We start from the raw sequence: 19,399 nt of genomic DNA, 5'->3' as shown, positions 1-19,399 counted from the left end.
CTAGTCACATCTTGTAATCTAGGACAATTATGATAATCAAAATCTATACTTAATGATACACTGAATATGGGAAAGAGGTTATGAGACCCAGTCAACAAAAGCGACCAGGTGTTTTGTGAGGCAACGTGCTCTGAAAAAATAGTGATTTTTATGGTTGTGTTGTTTGTCAAGAGTTGATAATTCCCCTTGAAAAATTCCTTTGTAAGCTGATTTTTCTTTTTCTGTTATGTAAAGGCAGATGGAAATCCGCCAAGCACTACAAAATTCAGTAAGTTGCTTCTCCCAAGACATATCAGAACACAGAGCATGTTTTTCAGCCAGTCTGTGTTCATCAGGTGAATAGGTGGGTGGATGGAACAATGCACTCTTGTGTCTGAAGCACAAGTCATTGTTCACCCTTTGTTCTCAGTGTGTAACAAGTGCCTTTGGTAGATATTGGGTGGCATTTATACAGTTCACTGTTCCTGAATTCTCAGTCCTGAATTAGTAAGGGTACTACTGAATGTTGATCTTGTGTTCTTGGCCGAATATCCAGTAATGTGTCTTTAATGAAAACAGCTGTTGGATCTGCTCTTAGCAATGTGTTTCCCAATGCCATTCCTATGACTTGCATACCACATGCACTGAACCTCATCCTGGAAGAATGGCCAAGACTATTTGACAGTTTCAACACCACAGTTGCTCCCATAAAGAGCTTCTGTTGCCAAAGTACCCTGAACTTTGTAAGTCAAGGTTTTATGAACTGAGGCATGTTCAAAATATTTGAATGGGCTAGAAGCTCAAACAGAAGCCACACAATTGGTGTGAATTATTTTTGCATAGCTCTCTGTGCAATAGTGACAACTCATTCTAGGAAAAAAACTATGGGATTTAAAAACTGAAGGTTTTGTTAAGAACTATTTCAGTAAAACATGAGTAAATCAGAACAACAATTCAGTGTATCTCTGTGTGCTTCTATTGAAAATATGTTTTGGTGGTTTCTATGACCTTGGACTACATGTTCTGTTGGTATAATTTTTTTCCCTAATTTATTGTTATACTGGAATGCAATACAGAAATATTTTCTGTAATTTTGTTGAATTTGGTTGTGTCAAAGGACACCAAAAACAATGGAATTGTGTGACTGCAGGATTGTAGCCACTGTTAAACTTAAGTGATAAGTTCTGAAATCTATAACTGATTATTTAGTGACTCCACATTCTGCAAGTGAATATCCGAAGTAAACCTGGACTGTTTGCTATTGTGAATTGTAACACTGTTTGTGACCAGACACCCATTTAGGAGGAACAAACAAACAGCCCTACCTTTTTCTCTACCTTCCCTCCCCCTTACTGCCTGCCTTCCTTTCTGTCTTAGTCCCCTAACCCCCTCTTTCTCCCTCCCTATTTCTCTCCCTTATTTTTTCCCTTCCTCATAATTCTTCTCCCTCTTTCTCTTCAGACTCTGCAATGGAAATGAGTTTGCATTCCTGAAATGTGTCTGTTCAAATGATAGCCTCTAATCCAGGGCTGGTATGTGAATAAATGTTCTGTGGATCTCATAATACACTCAAATATGTTTTGTTTTCTTCTACAGATTGTGTTGTTCTATCTTCCATTTAAAAAGCAGCAATAGTGTTACTTATCTTCACAACCTGCATGGAGTGTTTGTTTCTGATGGGAAGATCCTAAAAAAATTTAGAAGACTCAAATAAATGCAGCTAGCAGAATCAGTAAAATTAATTGATAAACTCTTTAAGAGAATAACCTCTAAAGCATTAGAGTGCATTTTTGGTGTACACTTTCCTAAAATTGTTGACAGAACACAAAACTCAAGTGAGCATGGTTTTGGGTATAGCTTTTTGAAATCTCTATGAAATAATTTTACTGTTTAGATTATCTCCATTGTGTAATGGTATACATATGGATGCAAAACCTGCTATTTACAGAGCTTCCTGCTCACATTTTGACTATCTTGCTGCCAAAGACTGCTCAGGAAGCTGTTTTTTCTTTCTGTGGACTCTTGTAAGAATTAATGTCAGAGGAAAATGGAAACTTTATGCATAGTTTAGATTGTGATTGAGTGGAGGAGAAAAAGGAAACTCAAATATTCTTTACTCAAAGTGCCTTTTCATTTTTTTTGGTGTATACCACTTTTGTTTTCCTGTTTTTCAACTTTTAAAGCTGTATTAAAATGCATAAAAACATGGCGATAGGAATCTGTAGGAAAATGTCAGGGCTTAATTTTTGTTCACTATGTGTTATATGTTTATATTTCCTTTGGGTGTAGGTATCTTTTTCCATCTTAAGAACCAAAAGTGTTACAAAAACAGATGTAGTGAAAATAAGCAAGAGAAGTCTCATTTCCTTTGGTGAACAAAGTTCAAAATTAGTTTGAGTGTAATTTTATGCATGTTGCACCCTATCAAGCAGTTTTGTTGACAAAAGCTTGCTTTCTTGGATTTATCACAACTGATAAAAGATCTGTGATGCCAGACAAGAATTTAGCTACATGGAAAAGGGGGAAAGAGTGGGTCATATGCAATAACATATTCTAGATGTTATTCCTGCCAACAATTAATGGGAAAATTAATTTTATGAAGCTCTGTTTACAGACTGACATCTGGAGGACTTCTCAGCTTGGATCATTTCCAGTGTGTAGATTTATGTACTACTATTCCTCCTCTTTCCCCCTTTTTTCCTTAAATATTTCACTTTTCAGATCTGTACCATTCAGTTAATTGTGAATGAATATGAATTATTTTGTTACTATGATTTCTTCTAGGATTCAGTGTGCATAAAAAATGAAAATGCTTGCAAAAACAGACATTCAGTGAATTCTTATTGAAATGTATTTAGATATAAAAAAAAAAAAATCAAAGAGTTCTTTTAACTTAAAGAAGTTCTGATCAGAGAAGTCAGACTATAGCCCATGAATAGAACTTTTGAAGTATGAAATGGAAAGCTTATAGTCCTGGCAGAAAAGGTCTTTTTTTTTCTCTTTTTAATTTTTTTTTCCATATAGCTGTCCTTCTGAGTTGTAAAATGTTTTTGAATCACAAAATCCTGGTCTACCATGGTTTAAATATTATGTTGAGTAGTGTGTACTTGTGCCTTATCCAGTTTCTTTTTCAGTCTAGTGAAATTCTGAAATTTGCTGCGAATGTTTCTCTTTCAGTGTGACAATAGTTGTAGTGTGGTCTCCACACCTTGCCTTCTGTGGGAAATCACAGCATGTTGTCCATTGTTATCTTGAGGATGTGTATCTGTGCTGATTGGAGCAAGGAAATGGAATTTCCTGTTAGTTTCATTGGAAGAAGTGGGTACCAATTGTGTTGAGACAGGCTATGTGTAGATGATGGTCCAGTCATGCGACCCAACCCTATGCATCTGACCAAGTTAAGGGACATTAACAGATTTGAGTAGCTCCTTCATTTAGAAGGTAGTATTGGTATTAGAAGGGCAAGGTAGAAATGACCCTGTAATCCTTGAGCCTGTAATCCTCATTGCCTCAAAAAAGGCAAAGGTGTAACTATTATATTGCTTTCTTTTCTGGTTACTTATTTAAATATTATCACAAAAATCCTAGCGAAATCCTGCCCCGTTGAGAACAAATGCTTTTCTCACAAGAAACGCCTTTATGAAACAACAATATTTTAAAAATAGTTCACAGGAAACAGTTATTGGCATCCTTGCAGAAGTAACATGTAATTACTACTCTTAATAGTACTGCTCTGTGGGTTCTCTCTAGATTTTCTTTTTTTTATAAAATAGTATGTCACTGGTAACATTTCAGTTGTAAGTATTCTCAGTAAAATAATTTTATGGAAAAAGTTAATTTTACTTTTAATTGTAATAACTTCTGAAGGTATCATGAGAAGTAAACCTCAATTACTCTCTCACATTAAAATCAAAATCATGAGATCCTGCTTCCTTTTAACAAGTAGTGTGTTGTAGCTAAGGGTAAATAAACCTTTTCCAATTCTTACTCAGTTACTGTCATGGTTGAAAACTAATGAAATATTTTGGCACCAAAGGCCATCAGTTGATGTGCTGCTTACAAACGTGCTTTCAGAGCCCAATAGATGAGTACATGGATTTGTTTGCTTGCTAGTGGTGTTCCTGGGAGGGCTGTGAGGAAACGATGCAGCTCAGCTGTGTACTGTATTGGCAATGCACTTACTGTGAGGCCATCCTTTTGCTGTGGAACAGTGACACATCCTTCAGTGTCATGACCACAGCTGTTCTGAAAAAAATGTACATCAACTACTGCTGCAAGCTACTCCAGCTGATACTTCTACTACTACTACTAGATTATACCTCTCTTCATAGTTTAAATGTAGGCATTTGAGCATATCTGAAGAAAAAGCTCTAAGTAATTGTGTTGTCTAATGAACGGCTCATAAAGCAATATTGAAACATACAAAGATGTTATACCATACATCCTATAATCACTGGAGTAAGGCATGTTATTGGACATTGGATGTGTCCCTGTGTTTCCTTTAATAAAAATACTGTATTTAATAGGTCATCCAAAATACCATCATATCATTCTCTGTGGCAAGCTAACAATCTTCATAAGGTTTGTTGATTTTGTAAAGTTATTTCATTCACACTTAATTATTTTATTTCAAAAACAGCTCCCAGTAATCTGATCTTTAATAAAAATCACATTATTTTCCATGTTTTATGTGGAACCAATTTTGCATATTCTGTGGTCTTAAATTAATTCAAACTTTTTTCAAGATGACATAAGTAATAGAAAAAATTCATTAAAGCATAATCAGCCTTCTAAACAATGGTAATAGTTTTCTTTAGCAAATGTTTCCTTGAAGTGAAAGTAAAGACTTATTAGTTTTATATGTTCCTGTCATCTAATTTGTTGACTCTTTTCCTCAGTTATGCACCAATGAATTTGTTTCGTTGCATAAACTCCACATTAAGTGTCTTCCATTTTCAACTAGGTGGCTGTGCTACAATTCCAGAGTCTGACCTAGAGGAAAGGACCATTATACCAGGCTCCACAGCCGTGTTTGCCAGTCACGGGCAGACCACAAAGCAGAAATCCAAGCCTGGTAAGAAAAGGAAAATTATGTTATTTCACTTAGAGGCATACAGCTCATCTTTTCAGAGTGCTTGTGGACATATGAAAAAAATGGCATATATTTCAGCTTTCGTTGGCATAATTTCTAGCTTTTCTTGTTACAATAGTACAATGTGTAGGATTCTGAGCTTATCCAGCTTCTTCTGTCAAGAATGGCCCAACTGTAAAGGTCAGTCTTGGAATTAAATAACTTCACAGTTCAAAGGTTTTGTGCTACGTAATACTTGAATGAGATTCTCACAGGTTTTATTCACGATCTCTTCCACAGAGGCAAAATGAAACCAAGAGCATTTTGGTGTAATAAAGGGACTTTTTTTTCCTGTGGTATGGTGGTTACACTTTGTGCCAGCTGATTAAAATACGGTCATTACTTATCTTTTGTGGGGAGACTTCCTAGAATTTCAGAAAAATATTATTGGATATAATAAAATGAAATTATACTGGCTATAAAATATGCTGCATATAGTGATGACACATTTTCTGGAAAGACTTCTTGCTGCCGGGAACTGTGATATAGTGTTAACATATTTTAAAAGCAGCACTGTAAAGTACTGCCTTGCAGTTTAATAAAGTGTCTGGTAAATTCTCAGCGTTTGATTATAACAATTTCACATTTTGCTTACTAAGTTGTACCTTAACACTTCTTTTCCCCTCTCCTTGTCTGATTTTATCCTATAATATTTATTATAAAGTATATTTGAATGTTGCTTGTAAATCAGAAGTCTTCTTTATGGATAGGTGTTAAAGTTAAGGAAAGCACCTTAGACATTGCAACCAGCAACAGTCAAAAATAAAGTCCTTACACATCTGCAAAACCCAGTCAGTTGTCTGTTTAAAAAACTTTCAGCTGCTTGTTTGCCCAACTAACTGTAGTACAGACAGTCAGGGAGTTGGAATAGATATTTAACTTCAATAGCTGAATTTACATTAGCAAATTTTTAATAGTGGGCAGGAAAGAAGGATATCTAATGCAGCAATGTATAATAATGCCACAGTGTAACTTAAAAATTATTACCTGCTTACAAAAACAACCTGAAAATCCCCTCAAGACCTACAGCTCTGACTTTTCTAGAGTGCTAATTACCTATGGTCCTCATGACTTTCAGATCATTAGAAGAGAGCCTGTCAAAGTTGACATAAATATAGTTTAACTTTTGCTGTCTGGCTATATTAAGTCACCTCCTGGTAATGGAAAAGTATGTCATCTCTCTGATGTAGGATACAATCCTGATAAAATTCCAACTTCAGGCAACTAGACTAATAAATCACAAACATATGGTAGGTTATTTCTTTGTCTGATGCTCCAGTCTTCTGATCAAGCACATATTTGTTCTTCAGTAGATAGTGTTCTCCTATATTTAAATAACCTTATTACTGAAAAGACTAGCATGAGTGGAAAAGTGTAGAAATATATTCATGAGCTCCAGAAACAACAGTATAGGGACCTGCATATCCTAGTGTAGGTCTTAGCCCATGATATAAATTGAGACTTACGTCACGTAGCTGGCTGTTGTTGCTTTGTAACTATAAAAGGCAGAATGAAAACTTTGAAAGCTTTTAAAGTCTTCAGGTTTACAGCCATGTGTTATACGAGTGAGTTTAATTCATTCATGGTAAGAATTGACTGCCCTCTGCCAGTTAGTGCTGCAATATAGAGAACACCTAGAATATTTGCCACCAAGCTGTCTGGAAATTCTAATTGCTATGAGTGTAAGAGCCAAGGGAGCTACTTAAACCTGAAGGTAACAGTAGGCATGAAATCACAGTCTTTCAATATTTTTCTGTACATGATATTTTTGGACTGAGTTCCTGCTCAGGCACTGCAGACTGCAGCATGACCATGGTGATTACAAAGAGCCCTCAAAGAATATTTTCTGTGTCTTAGGTGTCTTTTTATTTAAGTTTGCATTTAATTCAACTGTGTGAAGTAAATGAGAGAGAAAAAAGGACAAAGAGTAAAAGTATTTTTTTCTTGATATATCTTCCTTTATTTCCTAATGGAGTTCAAGACAGATTCTCGTGATAAATTGAGAATTGGTTGTTTGATGACCCTAGTGACCTAGTGGGTCATTTCCAACTCAGGATGTTGTGTGATTGTATGATAATGTGTTGTATGAGTTATGCAAAGAACTGAGGGAAATGAGGGACTGAGACCTGGAAGACTGTTCTGTGAGAAACAGTGCTGTAGGGCATCATCCTGTCACAGACTTGCAAATTATCTCATGTAAAGTATTATACTGAGACTTTCCAGGCAGCTGCTAAGCATGTGAGCAAGACTTTTGGCTTTTTTGTAATAGTTACTTAGGAGACCAGAAAATGCCATCTACTAGTCATCTACAAGTGTGTGCAAGGACAGAATGAATGTGGTTTTAGCCCAGTCACAGAGTCTTTTTGGAAGGGGAATTACTGGATTTATGATGTTTTCTTTTAATTGCTGAAATAGTTCTCACTGTGTTGTTTTTCTTATTTTTTCTAATCCAAGTATATTGTGATTTCATAGTAGAGAATGGGATCACATTAATGATATTTGAAAGCTAATGGTATTATTGCGGCTGTAGGAGTAGTTTCTTTTAGATGGCTTTTGCTTTGTGTAGGTACAAAATACTCCTTTGAACATTCTCTGTCCCAGGGAATGGAAATGATTTCTTCAATTTCTTACCATCTTGAGACATGGAGTCTGTGTGCATTGCATTGGGAGGAATAATGTTAGCATGATAAATCCCTGCTAATTTTGTTCTTGCTCTTTTGGCTAGGAGGACAGAGCAGCATATATTGCATATAGACTGCACAAGCCTAGTGGAGAGTTTGTATGTAATTTGAAATTCACTTGTTATGTCTTTACTTCTTCCATGAGCTCTCAGCTATAACACCAGTGCTGGCCTCTACTGCAGTCAAAAGTACGAACGTAGTGATTGTAGATTCTGTGTAGGTACTATGGAATTCCTTTATCTTTTGATGTACTCTTCCTGCTTCACAAATGTACTCTTCCTGCTTCCTTTCTTCTTTACAAATTATGAATTTCTAACCAGAGTTGCATCTGCTTGGCTGATTTGATTTAACGGACAAGTTTTCATGTGTTCTAGAAGGTAACAATTAACAGAGCTTTGCAGAGCTGCACTTTTCAAGCTCTCACTTGTGCTAGAATATTTCTTATGGAATTAATTGAAAATACTGTTTGTCACAAAGAGGTATAAAGAAGTACTTGTACCTGCAGGCTTTTTAGAGAAATCTCAAAGAAATATGGGAAACTACCTTAAAAAAGTGATTAAACTGTGGTGTTGGTGAGCTTTAGGATATTATAACAACATATGCATTTATCAGTATATAGTCATTAAAGTAAGTATTTTGAACTCCTTGTATGCCCTGTGCTACATACTGCTTACTAGGAAAGAGAACTTCCTAAAATCTTTTTTTTTCCAACCAATATTCCTACTGATTATTTACACAGAAAGGGTCTGGTTGTTTTTTTGAGAATAAAGTTTTATGCTGGTAAATCATGACTAACTTCAGTAAATTGGTGGAAAAGGAGATTAAAAGTTAGTATGAATAAAAGAATATTTGGCTTGAAAAATGTATCTTGGTTTTTTGGAGGTTTTTTTTTTTTTTTTTTTTTTTTTTAATGTGTGTGTGTGTGTGTGAAACCATTGTGGTGATTACATTGCAATTTCCTTACTTGTTCAGGATGTTACAGCACTGAGAGTCAGATTTGTCAAGTGTCATGACATGCAGGTATTGGAATTTTCACAACTTGTAAGGCTTGATTTTTCTGGCAGAATGTTTCACCTGAAATCCCATAAACCTATTTTGTAAATGATCTATCTAAACAACAACAAAACATCTTTAGTATTTAAGGGAAATATTTGCCTGACTTTGCCATGAAAATTCAGAATAATGTCTCTTCCTGAGAGAGCAGTATGGCTCTTTATTTACATTAATTGTTTAAACACAAATGTTTCTGAGAAGCTTGTTATAAGAAAAAATATTTAGCATTTGGATTTGCTACTGTGCTTCTACTGTTTTAGTTAAATTCTTTGTATTTGCTGTCATGCAAATATTTAGATGGCTTAAAGATTCAATTTCAAAGTTTTCATCTTCTATGATTATATTTAGTAAAGTAAATAAACTTCTATAGTTTAATACTCAAAGCATCTAAGATCAAAAACTATGTCAGCATTTATATATATGAATAGATTTTTAACTGTGTGTAGTTTGAATCTGGCGTATTATTTTTGATTAGACAGGCACCTATACATAGATGACACTGAGGTTGAACTATAAATTCCAGTAAAACAAGGTATTCTGAGTCAGATTTTAAAAACACCATCCAAAGTTGCACCCAGACATTGTACAGCTGCATGCCTTTAGTGTATTTTAATTATTTTGTTACTTTTTCTCCAGTATTGAATAGTTATGTTCATGTAGATGCTGTAGGTGCCATTTAAGAGTATCCTTTGACTTCACCATTCTAATCAAATATTTAATAGCCTAGACCATTTTAGGAGCTATTCCATGGTTCCAGCTCACAAAGATGTTTACTTGCACAAACTTTTTAATAGACAAGATTGAAGCTATTTTCCTTTAAAGGGTCCAGGGTCGCATTTAAATTTATCTATGTGCTTAATTTTTTCTTATGAATACACAGCTGTGTGAAACTGCAAACTAGATCTGTTAAACAGCTCATCAAAAAGTGACGTAATATAGGATGAAATTTTGTGATAGTTTTTCATAGATTTGATTTTAGAAAGGAGTAGAGTACTCTTAAACACTTGGCTTTGTACAAAGAGTTGATAGTAAAGAGGTTTTGGATATGAATTGCTGCCAGCTGTCCACTGAGTCTTTTTATTTTTGTGCTGAACTGTTCTTAATACTATTTCTTGCCTGTACATATGAGGAAAGGCATATCCTGGAATTTGTTTTGAAGGGTGCGTAAATTTGCTGTAAAAACTCTAAACCAGGTCTGTGAAAGATTTCTATTTTCTCTTAGGCATATATTGTTTATAGATTGGACTAATAACTGCCCTACATTTTCAACATGCATGTGTAAGGTGCAGATGGCCTTACTACTGTTATTGTAATTATGGTAATTTGCTGCACTAGTAATCATTTGAATACTGAGGTTTTTGCCAGTTATAGCAAAAGTGTTTGCAACGTACAAAGCAATTCACTTTTCTAGGTTAGACAGTATAATAGGACAGAAATCCTATTATACTTACAAGTTGTGTACTACTAACTGTATTGTACATGAGATTAAATAAAAGGGAAATGTTTAAGTTAAGCTAAAGATAATTTTGAAAAAATGTCCATACGTCTAGAGAGGGATTTCATGCCCATTGTGAACTTTCTAAACAATCAGCTGAATCAGTCAGTACTGTTTGAAACACAGCCTCTTCATGGCTACAATCTTGAACCTGAACTTCTGTCTGAAGTTTGGTTACTACACATGGCATGAGTTTTTTAACAGATTTATTCTTAAAAAATCACGAAGGCCCAGTTAACAGGGCTCATCTGAAGGGCTAATTGTGATGCTGACAATTTGTGTAAGCTTCAAGAATTTTGACAAGTGAGTTGCAACATGGTGTTTGGTCACTGACTAACAAAGAATTCTGAATTAGAAACAAGTCTGTCAAAAAATGCGTAAAATTCTGATGGCCTCAGGTAAGTGAACGCTCCTTCAGACCTAACCTCGTTAGTTGCTCACTTAGGTATTTCCCACTGATGTATTGTGGTATTATGAGACTAGATCCTTCTTTCTTTCTGTATGGACATTGCTATGCAATAGGAAAGATACCAGGAGCCTGCAGCTGGGCCCACCTAATACTTCCAAATTGCTAAGCTAATTGTTTCCACAAGAAAAGGTGCAAAGAAAATCACTGGGTTACAAAAAGCCTATTTTTCTGGAGAGAGTTGAAGAGATTTATGGAGATTTTCTTTTCCACAGAGTCTGTTTTTCTAAAGAGCAGTACAGCTTAAGAGATTAATGTGAGAATTCCTTCATTAAGTCAATACCAAATGAAGTATAGTTTCTCTTTTACCAAGAGCTTGTATATTCATCTCCTCTGAAATGTAATATAGCACATGAGAACATAGCAAGTCTTATATATGTTCTATTATTTGCAGATTGTACTATATTTTATGTAGATTACTGTATTATAATGTATATTGCCAACTGCAGTGAATAGAGATCAGTCTCTGTTTGCCCCATACCAGCAAACCAGTTGTAGTGTTTTATAAAGCACTATATATACCAGTTACAGTGTTTTACAAAATGTTTTCATTCAGAGGTTTAAAGTCTCTGATTAATTTCTTTGTTTCATGACTGTCAATGTAACAAAGAACTGAGGACTACCTTACACTCTGCTTTGTGGGGTGTCTCAGAATTTGCTGTGCCATCACAGAAAAGATTTAGAAAATGAGCAAGTTGTGGTAGAGACAGCTGTACCCTTTTCCTTCAAATTTGGTGGCTTTAATAGAAAGAATTGTTTGTGTAAAGTATTCTCTTTTTTAATGAAGAGAGAATTCAAAGGCACTCTTAAAATTATTAGCAAAAGGATGCTATTGCTGCACTTAAGGAGCAGAAAAGAGTGATACAAGGCATCACAACATATTCATGGCTATATCCAAAGCTTTCTGGAATCTATCAAAAAGCCTTTCCTTATTTTTAACAAGACCTGAACATGAGAAATCCTGATGGATAATGGAAGGTAAGGAACACATAAAAGATAGGTTGAGAAGAGAGGGCATGCTAAATATGAATCCAACCCAAAAATAAAATCTAAACACATTTTAGGAATTATGATTAGGTTTGTAGGCAAGAAAGGGAAATTGTAACACAGTGGAAGAAATAAAAAAAAATAAACAGAAGTTTAAAAGCTTTTTTTTTGTGACTAGATGCTGGTTTTCATATTTTCTTGGCAGTTGTCCTGTATAACTATGAGCTTAAGTAGATGATTGTCTGTCACTTGGATTCGTTCATGCACTTGTCTTCTGCAAGTAAAATGGGGAGGAAAGAAACTAGTCAGACTTCTCTGTTATTTGCTGCTGCCTACTTTACATATGTGTTGGTGCAGATTAATACTCCATTTTCCTTCTGAGTGTTTATAAGACTTCTTGTGTTGCTTTTGTTTCCTCACACCAGTTATTTCCTCCACTGCACCAAGTGTTGCTGTTTAAAGTGCACACTACATATATGCCCAGCATTCTGTGTTTTTCTCATGGATTTGAACACATGTTTATCTACCTAATGTATTACTGGCTTTCCAGTTCTGCAACATAAAGCTTTGTTTTTTGTTTAACTGGAAAATCATAATTTTTGTACAGAACATGGATAGCTTTGAATTTTATATATTCTTTGGATTAATGCATTATTTCTGGCTTAAATTCTTTTGTCATATCTTTGTTGGTTTGTGAGATAGTACGCAGATATCTGTGCTACTTTCTTAACATTATAGAATAGTATCTGTAAAATTTACATTCTGCTGTTGATTCTTTATATTTATTTGTGTTAGATATTAATGGTTCCTGTATGTACATGTCAGTCGTTGAGAGCTATAAACATTTCATGCTGTTTTTATTTCTAATGAGGTGTTATTATTTAAGAGAAAAAAGAGAGAATAAAAGGACAGAGACACTCAACAATATATTATTTGAATATCTGCTCAAAATTCCAAGCCAAGAAGAATTTAGATGCTGCCAGGCATATGAAGTCGTGCTCAGGTTTTCATAGCCTGAACAACACAATTGGCAGACAGATATTTCTGGCTTCTGCCATCCATCTTTGTATAAAAGAGGTAATTAAATCAGAGGCATTCAGTAGCACAAAACAGAGCCAAGCATTCCACTTTAAGATCTCCTCTACTGCTGAAAACCAGTACTGCAAATTTCAGGAAATCCCAAAAATTTATTGAGCACTCCAAGGAGGAATTTTTCTGATGCAGAAACTTGGAATTGTATCACTTATGTATTATATAAAAGTCAGATTACACTTAAGGGTAAGGGTTACTTTTATCCAAAAACTGTTTCACTACCTTTTTCAGAACCCTGAATTTAATATTTTTGTAATTATTTGATATATCAGGTGAGTATTAGTTGTTTGTTAATTCCAGGATGAGCCTTTAAAATGGTTTTCCAGGTCTTTTTTTCCAGGTTATACAAACTGCTAAGACTCACTTTATAGCTTGTCAACATTGGCCACCAAATGAAGATTAGCTCTAGATCTTTAGGAACTGTTTGCTGGAAAAAAAATGACATTGTGGAGGTGTTAGAGGTTATTTTCCAAAATATCTTCTTTTAGAAGTAATTTTAGTGTCTTGCACCCCTTTCTCCCCTCACCGTTCCAGAAGGCAGCCATCCATATTATGAGCTAATGGCTTAAACGTTCTTTAGAAAAAGGAAAAAAGGACTGGTTTTGAGATACAGGATTGCATGAAAGCACCTGAAACTGCAAGGATCAGTTCTCTCTCCCTGAGGGCTGACTCTGCAACCCCCTGAAAAATAACGGATTTGAATGGAAACAGTGATTCTCATTTAAAGAACTGCTGACACGCCTCAAAAGAGGGAGCACATTCCCACATGCTCTTTGTTGGAGAATGTTACTGGAACTGCAAATAGGTTTTCCATGTAATTTTGTGGAAATTATCAGTGCCATTATTAGCCACTTTGGAGTTTTGCTAGAGCTTTGAATTGTCACAGAATATTATTGGTAATATGGATGATGTGTATTGCCAGTTCACATAATCTTATTTAAATAATATTGTGAAGATTAACGAAATATTTCTGGGGTTGGAATCATAATTTTTCCCTCTTAATTATTGAAATGAAATAATCAAAATGCTACTGCACCTTCAAGGTTCTACTACTCACAGCTTTTATATAGAAGAAATGTGATTGCCATGCTTGTACAGGTAGGTGATACTGTGATCTTGGTGTTTATATGTCTCAAAAGAGGCTTGTACCCTAAATCTCACTAGTCTATTGTAGATAAAAATTTTTCTCATGCTGGTGTGCTGGAGCAGTATGCATGTTGGCCATGCTGGCTGTAGTTCTTAATACTGGCTACCCAAAATGGACACTAAAATTCTTATTTTACATTTGTATACTGTAGTGTTAAGAGCTCTTCCACAGTTTTTAAATTCTCCACTCACTTCTCCAGAGTGAACATATGCCTAATCCATATTCTACTTTTAAGAGTAATATCCTATGGGGCCCCATCCCTGTGTGCTGTCACAACCATCATAGCTGATGGACTGTCATTAACTTCTTGTTTCTTGAATTGGTTCTCATTGCTTGTGGTTGTGCGATGCAGCACGTGACTATGTTGTACCTAATACCTGAATCTATCATATTTTTAACTTTAATCACTGGAGAATTAAATGTAGTAGTTATTGACACTTTGACACTTTGACTATAGTTAATGCAGGTCTTCTGATGTCTGTTGATCAAGGGCCAGATCAATTGTAATGGCAGAATTCAAGAGTCAGGCTTCCAGAACTGATTCAAGTTCACCACACTGATGAGGGTGATTGGATCACTTTGTTAAGGAATGGTTTACTACTCTGGGACCAAACAATATTACACTTAGGAAGATTTCCACAAAAGGGACAAGCAACAGCAGAGCAGTAGTCCTTGTTATTAAAATTAACAGGTCCAACAATGCAGTGCTTATAACTTACCCTGAGGTAAGCAGTTATTTTTTTAGCCTCATCAAATATTTATCAGCCATCTCTGCTAAGCACATTCTGTTATTTTGTATTGTACTCCACAGAGTACCTTCTCAGCTATTTCACCTGTTAGAACAATTATGTCTTCCTGTGGTTGGGTGTCACTCTCACCAATTTAGTATTATGTTTCCAAAAGCAGGATACGAGGCTGAAGTAGGAATGAATGAAAAACTGCGTAAGTGCTGAATTTTCTAATAGCTGCTGAAACATACATCCAGATGTACTCCTGCTGCCTGAAACAGTGCATGAAGCAAGTGTGTCTTCCCAGCCTGTGTTAGCGTAAATACCTGTGCATCAGGGTTTAATAAGCAGTAGGACAGTGCACAAGGCTGGATAAGCTTAGAATTTTGGAAACACAGGCTGGAAGCAAAAATAGTCTGTATTTCCTAGGTCAGATTTTGTTTTCAAAGTTTGATTCTCTTTTAAAGGGAAAATAGATGTTCCAAATCCATTCTGTTAATCAGAACAGGATATGATATTTAGAGTGGTGTTAGAGCTAAGTGTGATTCTTTTCATGGTACCCCTAAAAAAAATTTGTGTCATATTATTTTATGGCTCACATTCCGTCACAGGATAAGGTGACCCACAAGAGAAACCCTCTAGTTCCTCAGCTTTCTCAGTTTCTAAATAGAGTACGAAATTTGTGCTGCTGGTAGGCTACATAGCTTTCCAGCTCACTGTGTAGTTACTATCTAGCAAATAAGATACTACTTAATAAAACCTGAACTCTTCATTTAGTTGTCTTTAAAAATTTTTTAGGGCCCTTGCCCTGTAGAAGGCCCTTACCTTTTTGTTTGTAATTGAGTTGAATCAGTCGATTTATATATATAAATATATATATAAAATATAAAAAATATAAAATATATATATTAAAATAAAATATATATATATAAATATATAAAAATATAATATATATATATTTATATATAAATCAGTTGATTTATATATTTTTTTAATGTGTTTTGACGTAGAGATGTCATAGGTGTTTTCAGATCTAATACCTTGAGTGTCATGAACAGAGTGATGATCTTTGTAGCACTGTGCAATACCCCAGTTGTGTATAAACACCCTGGAGAAGACTACTTTACAAGTTAAAAGCTAAGTTTGTTTTCTGGAAAATAGGCTTAGCAAAATGTTGTAACTTGGATTTTGATGTAATCTAAATCCCATTCAAGAAAACCTTAAATGGTAAAGCTAGGAGTAAGAAATAGTAAAATTATATGCAGTTAGACAGAGTCAGAAGTCTTCTGTGGCTCTATTTATCAAAAAAAATTTGTTCTTTTCTAGCTTTACTATGTTGTGTATATTCCAGCAAATGTTACATTTATTTTCATGTTTATAAGTACTAACAATTTGTCACTTTGAGCTTGGCAACTGCTGTCATTGCTGGTGAGAAAGATGAAAAAGGAGCAAGGTAAGAATGGGGGATAGAAGACAATAGCACAGTAGAAAATACATTAAATGTACCACATCACATGGGTATTAGTTCTCTCCCCTGTAGTCATAATCTGGTAAAGCTTTTGATTGTGAAAAATGTAATTAAAGACATGTGCATGCTTTCCCCTGGGCTGCGCTGCTAGCAGCATTAAAGAAGCAATCACTGCAACTGTTCTTCAGGCCTGTTGCAAAACATGCCTGAAAGGATAACTTCTGCAGAGTCTGGGGTAGCTAACTCAAAATTAGACTGGTTGTATCCAAATGAGCTACAGCCTAGAGTGGGGAGGTTATCATGGCTTTATCTTCGTATCCTCTCAGCCACCAAGTGTTTCTTTATTCACTGGTGCCAGTACTATTTATAATGACCAGATGGTAAGGCAGCTTTAGAGAGCTGAACAGATTGAAATTTCAATATGTGATTCAAGCTGTTTTTTTTCTAATCTTAATATTTATCCATATACTTAGACCATTGAAAGGAAAGGCTACTGTCTTGTGTGGTCAGTGAACTGTAACTGTGTCCACAGCTGCAAAACTGCTGGTTCTGCTGTGGGAGAGCTTGGTATGTGCATCATGATGCAGGGAGGAGAGCATGAACATCCCTGTGGCACAGGCCATAGTTGTATCACATTAAATATAAAATTCTAGCCTTCTAGCTTTTGACTTGATCAGCCATCTGAATCATTCACCTCATAGTGGCAGGAGCATAAGTTCTGGGTCAAGAGAAAAGTAATGGGGAAGCCACAACTGCCCCACCTTATGTTAGCCTATGCTGTTAGAGTAGCTATAGCACAATCAAACCCTTAAATAGGAGCACTGAAAAAAGAGTCCTTAATGCTAATAGGATATTTTCTATGCCATGCCTTATTAAGTGTAATTGTAAAGTTATTCTGAGTTCTCTTACCCAATGTACCAGTGCTAGAAGTACTGGTTTATTTTTATGCTGTGGAAGGTGGCTTGTGTATGATGGGGTGCCTCTTCATTCTTGTGTTCATAGTCCATTGTGCCAGAACTAATTTATGATTTTTCCTGGCAATTTTCTTACAGCTCTAAAACTGTGGACACAGGACGTTATCCAACAAAGTTTTTAAGCATATGCACTGCCAAGCATATGTAGTCTCACTGGACTCACAAGGGAGTATAGTAGGCAAAGTGAAAACGCCCTCTGGTCTTTCTATATCAGCTGTACTTGGTCCTCCTTGGAGTAAAATTGGTTGTAAGCCTGAAAAAATGTCATATTAGGACAGCTGCTTCTCCTGTTCTCCTTAGCATTTCCTTGGTTTTGTCAAATGGAGAATAGGTCAAGACTTCATCATGAGCACGAAGCTAAGCCAACACATAAATACCCTTGAGCAGCAGTTTTAACATTTTGGAATATTTATAGCTAACAGCTAAATTTTAGGATAACAAACTGTTCAAGGTGGTTAATTTTCTCTAAAATACAATTTTTATTCTGGATTAATTCCAGATGTATGAGCATGGACTAGAGATCAATCTGGAATGGTCTAAAATTAAATACTATTCTTTCTTTTCTGTTCCATTTTTTAATAGGACTTTTCAGAGAGGCTATTTGATAAACACAGTATAATAATGTGTAATAACAAAAAATGGGACTAAAAAAGTTGCATTTCTTTTGCTTTCTAAAGAACTGTTTTGACAGTTATGCACTGACTAAAAGTCATGTGTCACATCCTCTATTTCAGTTTCTTTTCTGGATCCTCAATATTTAATATTTACCATCCTGTAATACCCCATGGCCTATATTGTATTCTCTAATGCAAAGACAAACTCGAAAACATAGGCTGTTTAGCTAAAACGGATTCCTTTTCTCATTAAGTGATAACCCTTAAGGCCTGTATTTCAGATCTGTTTTTGTCTGTTGGTATGCTTTGTTTTGAAGTTTTGCCCCTTCTACTCACACTTCCTTCTTTTTATTCTCCAAACTCAGAGTAATTTTTCTTACTGGAGAATATTCAGTTATTTTCTGTGCTCAGTTTGTAATATTCAGTAGAGATGCTGAAGGTTTTAGCAGTTGTTGGTAGATATGAAGGTGAAGGTGATCAGGACTGCTGGATTTTCTGTCCAGATATGATGGCTGCTCTGTAGTTCTGTGATTTTTGTAGGGTGGATTTAATTCAGAAGAATTAGGTAACCATTTCTTAGTGTGTTACGTGTTCCTGAATTGTAAGGCACAATCATAGATGGCATGTAAAACTTACTATATTACATTTAGAGAAAAGTAGTTGAAATAAATACAAGATTTCAATAGTTTGCTCAGTGATTAAGGTATGTTTTCCCCTAACTGAATTTTGTCTTACCTGTATTTACTATCCATTTGTTTATTCTTTCAATTTCAGGGTCATTTCTTAAGCAGTTTAGGTCAATGGCTCTCAGGGTTCCTTCCAGAGCTGAGCATTGTCTCTCAGTTCTTATTGCTCAAAGGAATGATTCTCTGTCAGGTTCATTCCTGAACTTCTCCAGAAGTGTGAATGAGTACTAATTGTTACTAACAGGAATTTCCATAGGCAGCTACAACTAAGGCAACAACGGTGTTGCCTCAAACTATTCCAGAAACACATGTCTCAGGTTTGTGTGTGAAGCTGATTTTGTTTCCTCTTAAAATCAGATTCTTGGTTGTTTGCAGAATCACAGAAGAGAGGTGAGAGAAATATATAATTCAACTGTAATAAATAATCAAAAAGTAGCAACTGAAACAATAAGTATCTATGAAAGTCAGTCTAGAAAACCAGAGTTTCCAGACTTATTTCTGTAAAGCAGTAGGAAGGCATTTGTGGGAAAGATGGTAACAACTGAAGTTTACATAGGAATTTAAAAATTAATATGAGATAAGTTAGGTATTGTAAGCAATTTTCTAATTCTCAAAATCATCTACCTAAATCATTGTTAAAATACAAATGATTTATTTTTCAACAGTTATTTGGTCTTGGAATTATCTGTGGTTTCAGTACTTCTCAAAGTTGTCATCTTCCAGGGGTTACCTGTTGAATGCCCTGTAGTTGTAGAAGAAATAGCACATAAAGTTTTGTTTGTTTGTTTGTTTGTTTGTTAATTGCAAAAAGCAACCTGGATGCTAATGTCTCTAATTTTCAGAGTAGCAGCTGTGAGACATACTTGGTTCTTATGTCCCAAAAGAAGGTGGAGGGGGC

The 19,399-nt window shown here is 35.3% G+C and overlaps 1 protein-coding gene across 5 annotated transcripts in view; it reads left to right on the top strand.

The window, feature by feature from the left end:
• BBS9 (Bardet-Biedl syndrome 9) overlaps positions 1-19,399 on the top strand; it is a 278,787-nt gene that overhangs the window by 162,460 nt on the left and 96,928 nt on the right. For 2 of the 5 annotated variants that reach the window (XM_021553256.3, XM_021553257.3), the window contains exon 22: positions 4,943-5,053. The exons of 1 other annotated variant lie outside the window; for it this stretch is intronic. In XM_021553256.3, the coding sequence (XP_021408931.2) occupies positions 4,943-5,053 (111 nt within the window). Of the gene's footprint in view, positions 1-4,942; positions 6,343-19,399 lie in introns of those variants that run through there. 2 more of the 5 variants (XM_021553255.3, XM_021553253.3) reach the window with 1 other exon arrangement.

Source organism: Lonchura striata, chromosome 1 (genome assembly GCF_046129695.1).
Source record: "Lonchura striata isolate bLonStr1 chromosome 1, bLonStr1.mat, whole genome shotgun sequence".
Lineage (NCBI taxonomy): Eukaryota > Metazoa > Chordata > Aves > Passeriformes > Estrildidae > Lonchura > Lonchura striata.
Note: the sequence above shows the minus strand (reverse complement) of the source record. Positions and strands in the feature narration are given on the sequence as shown.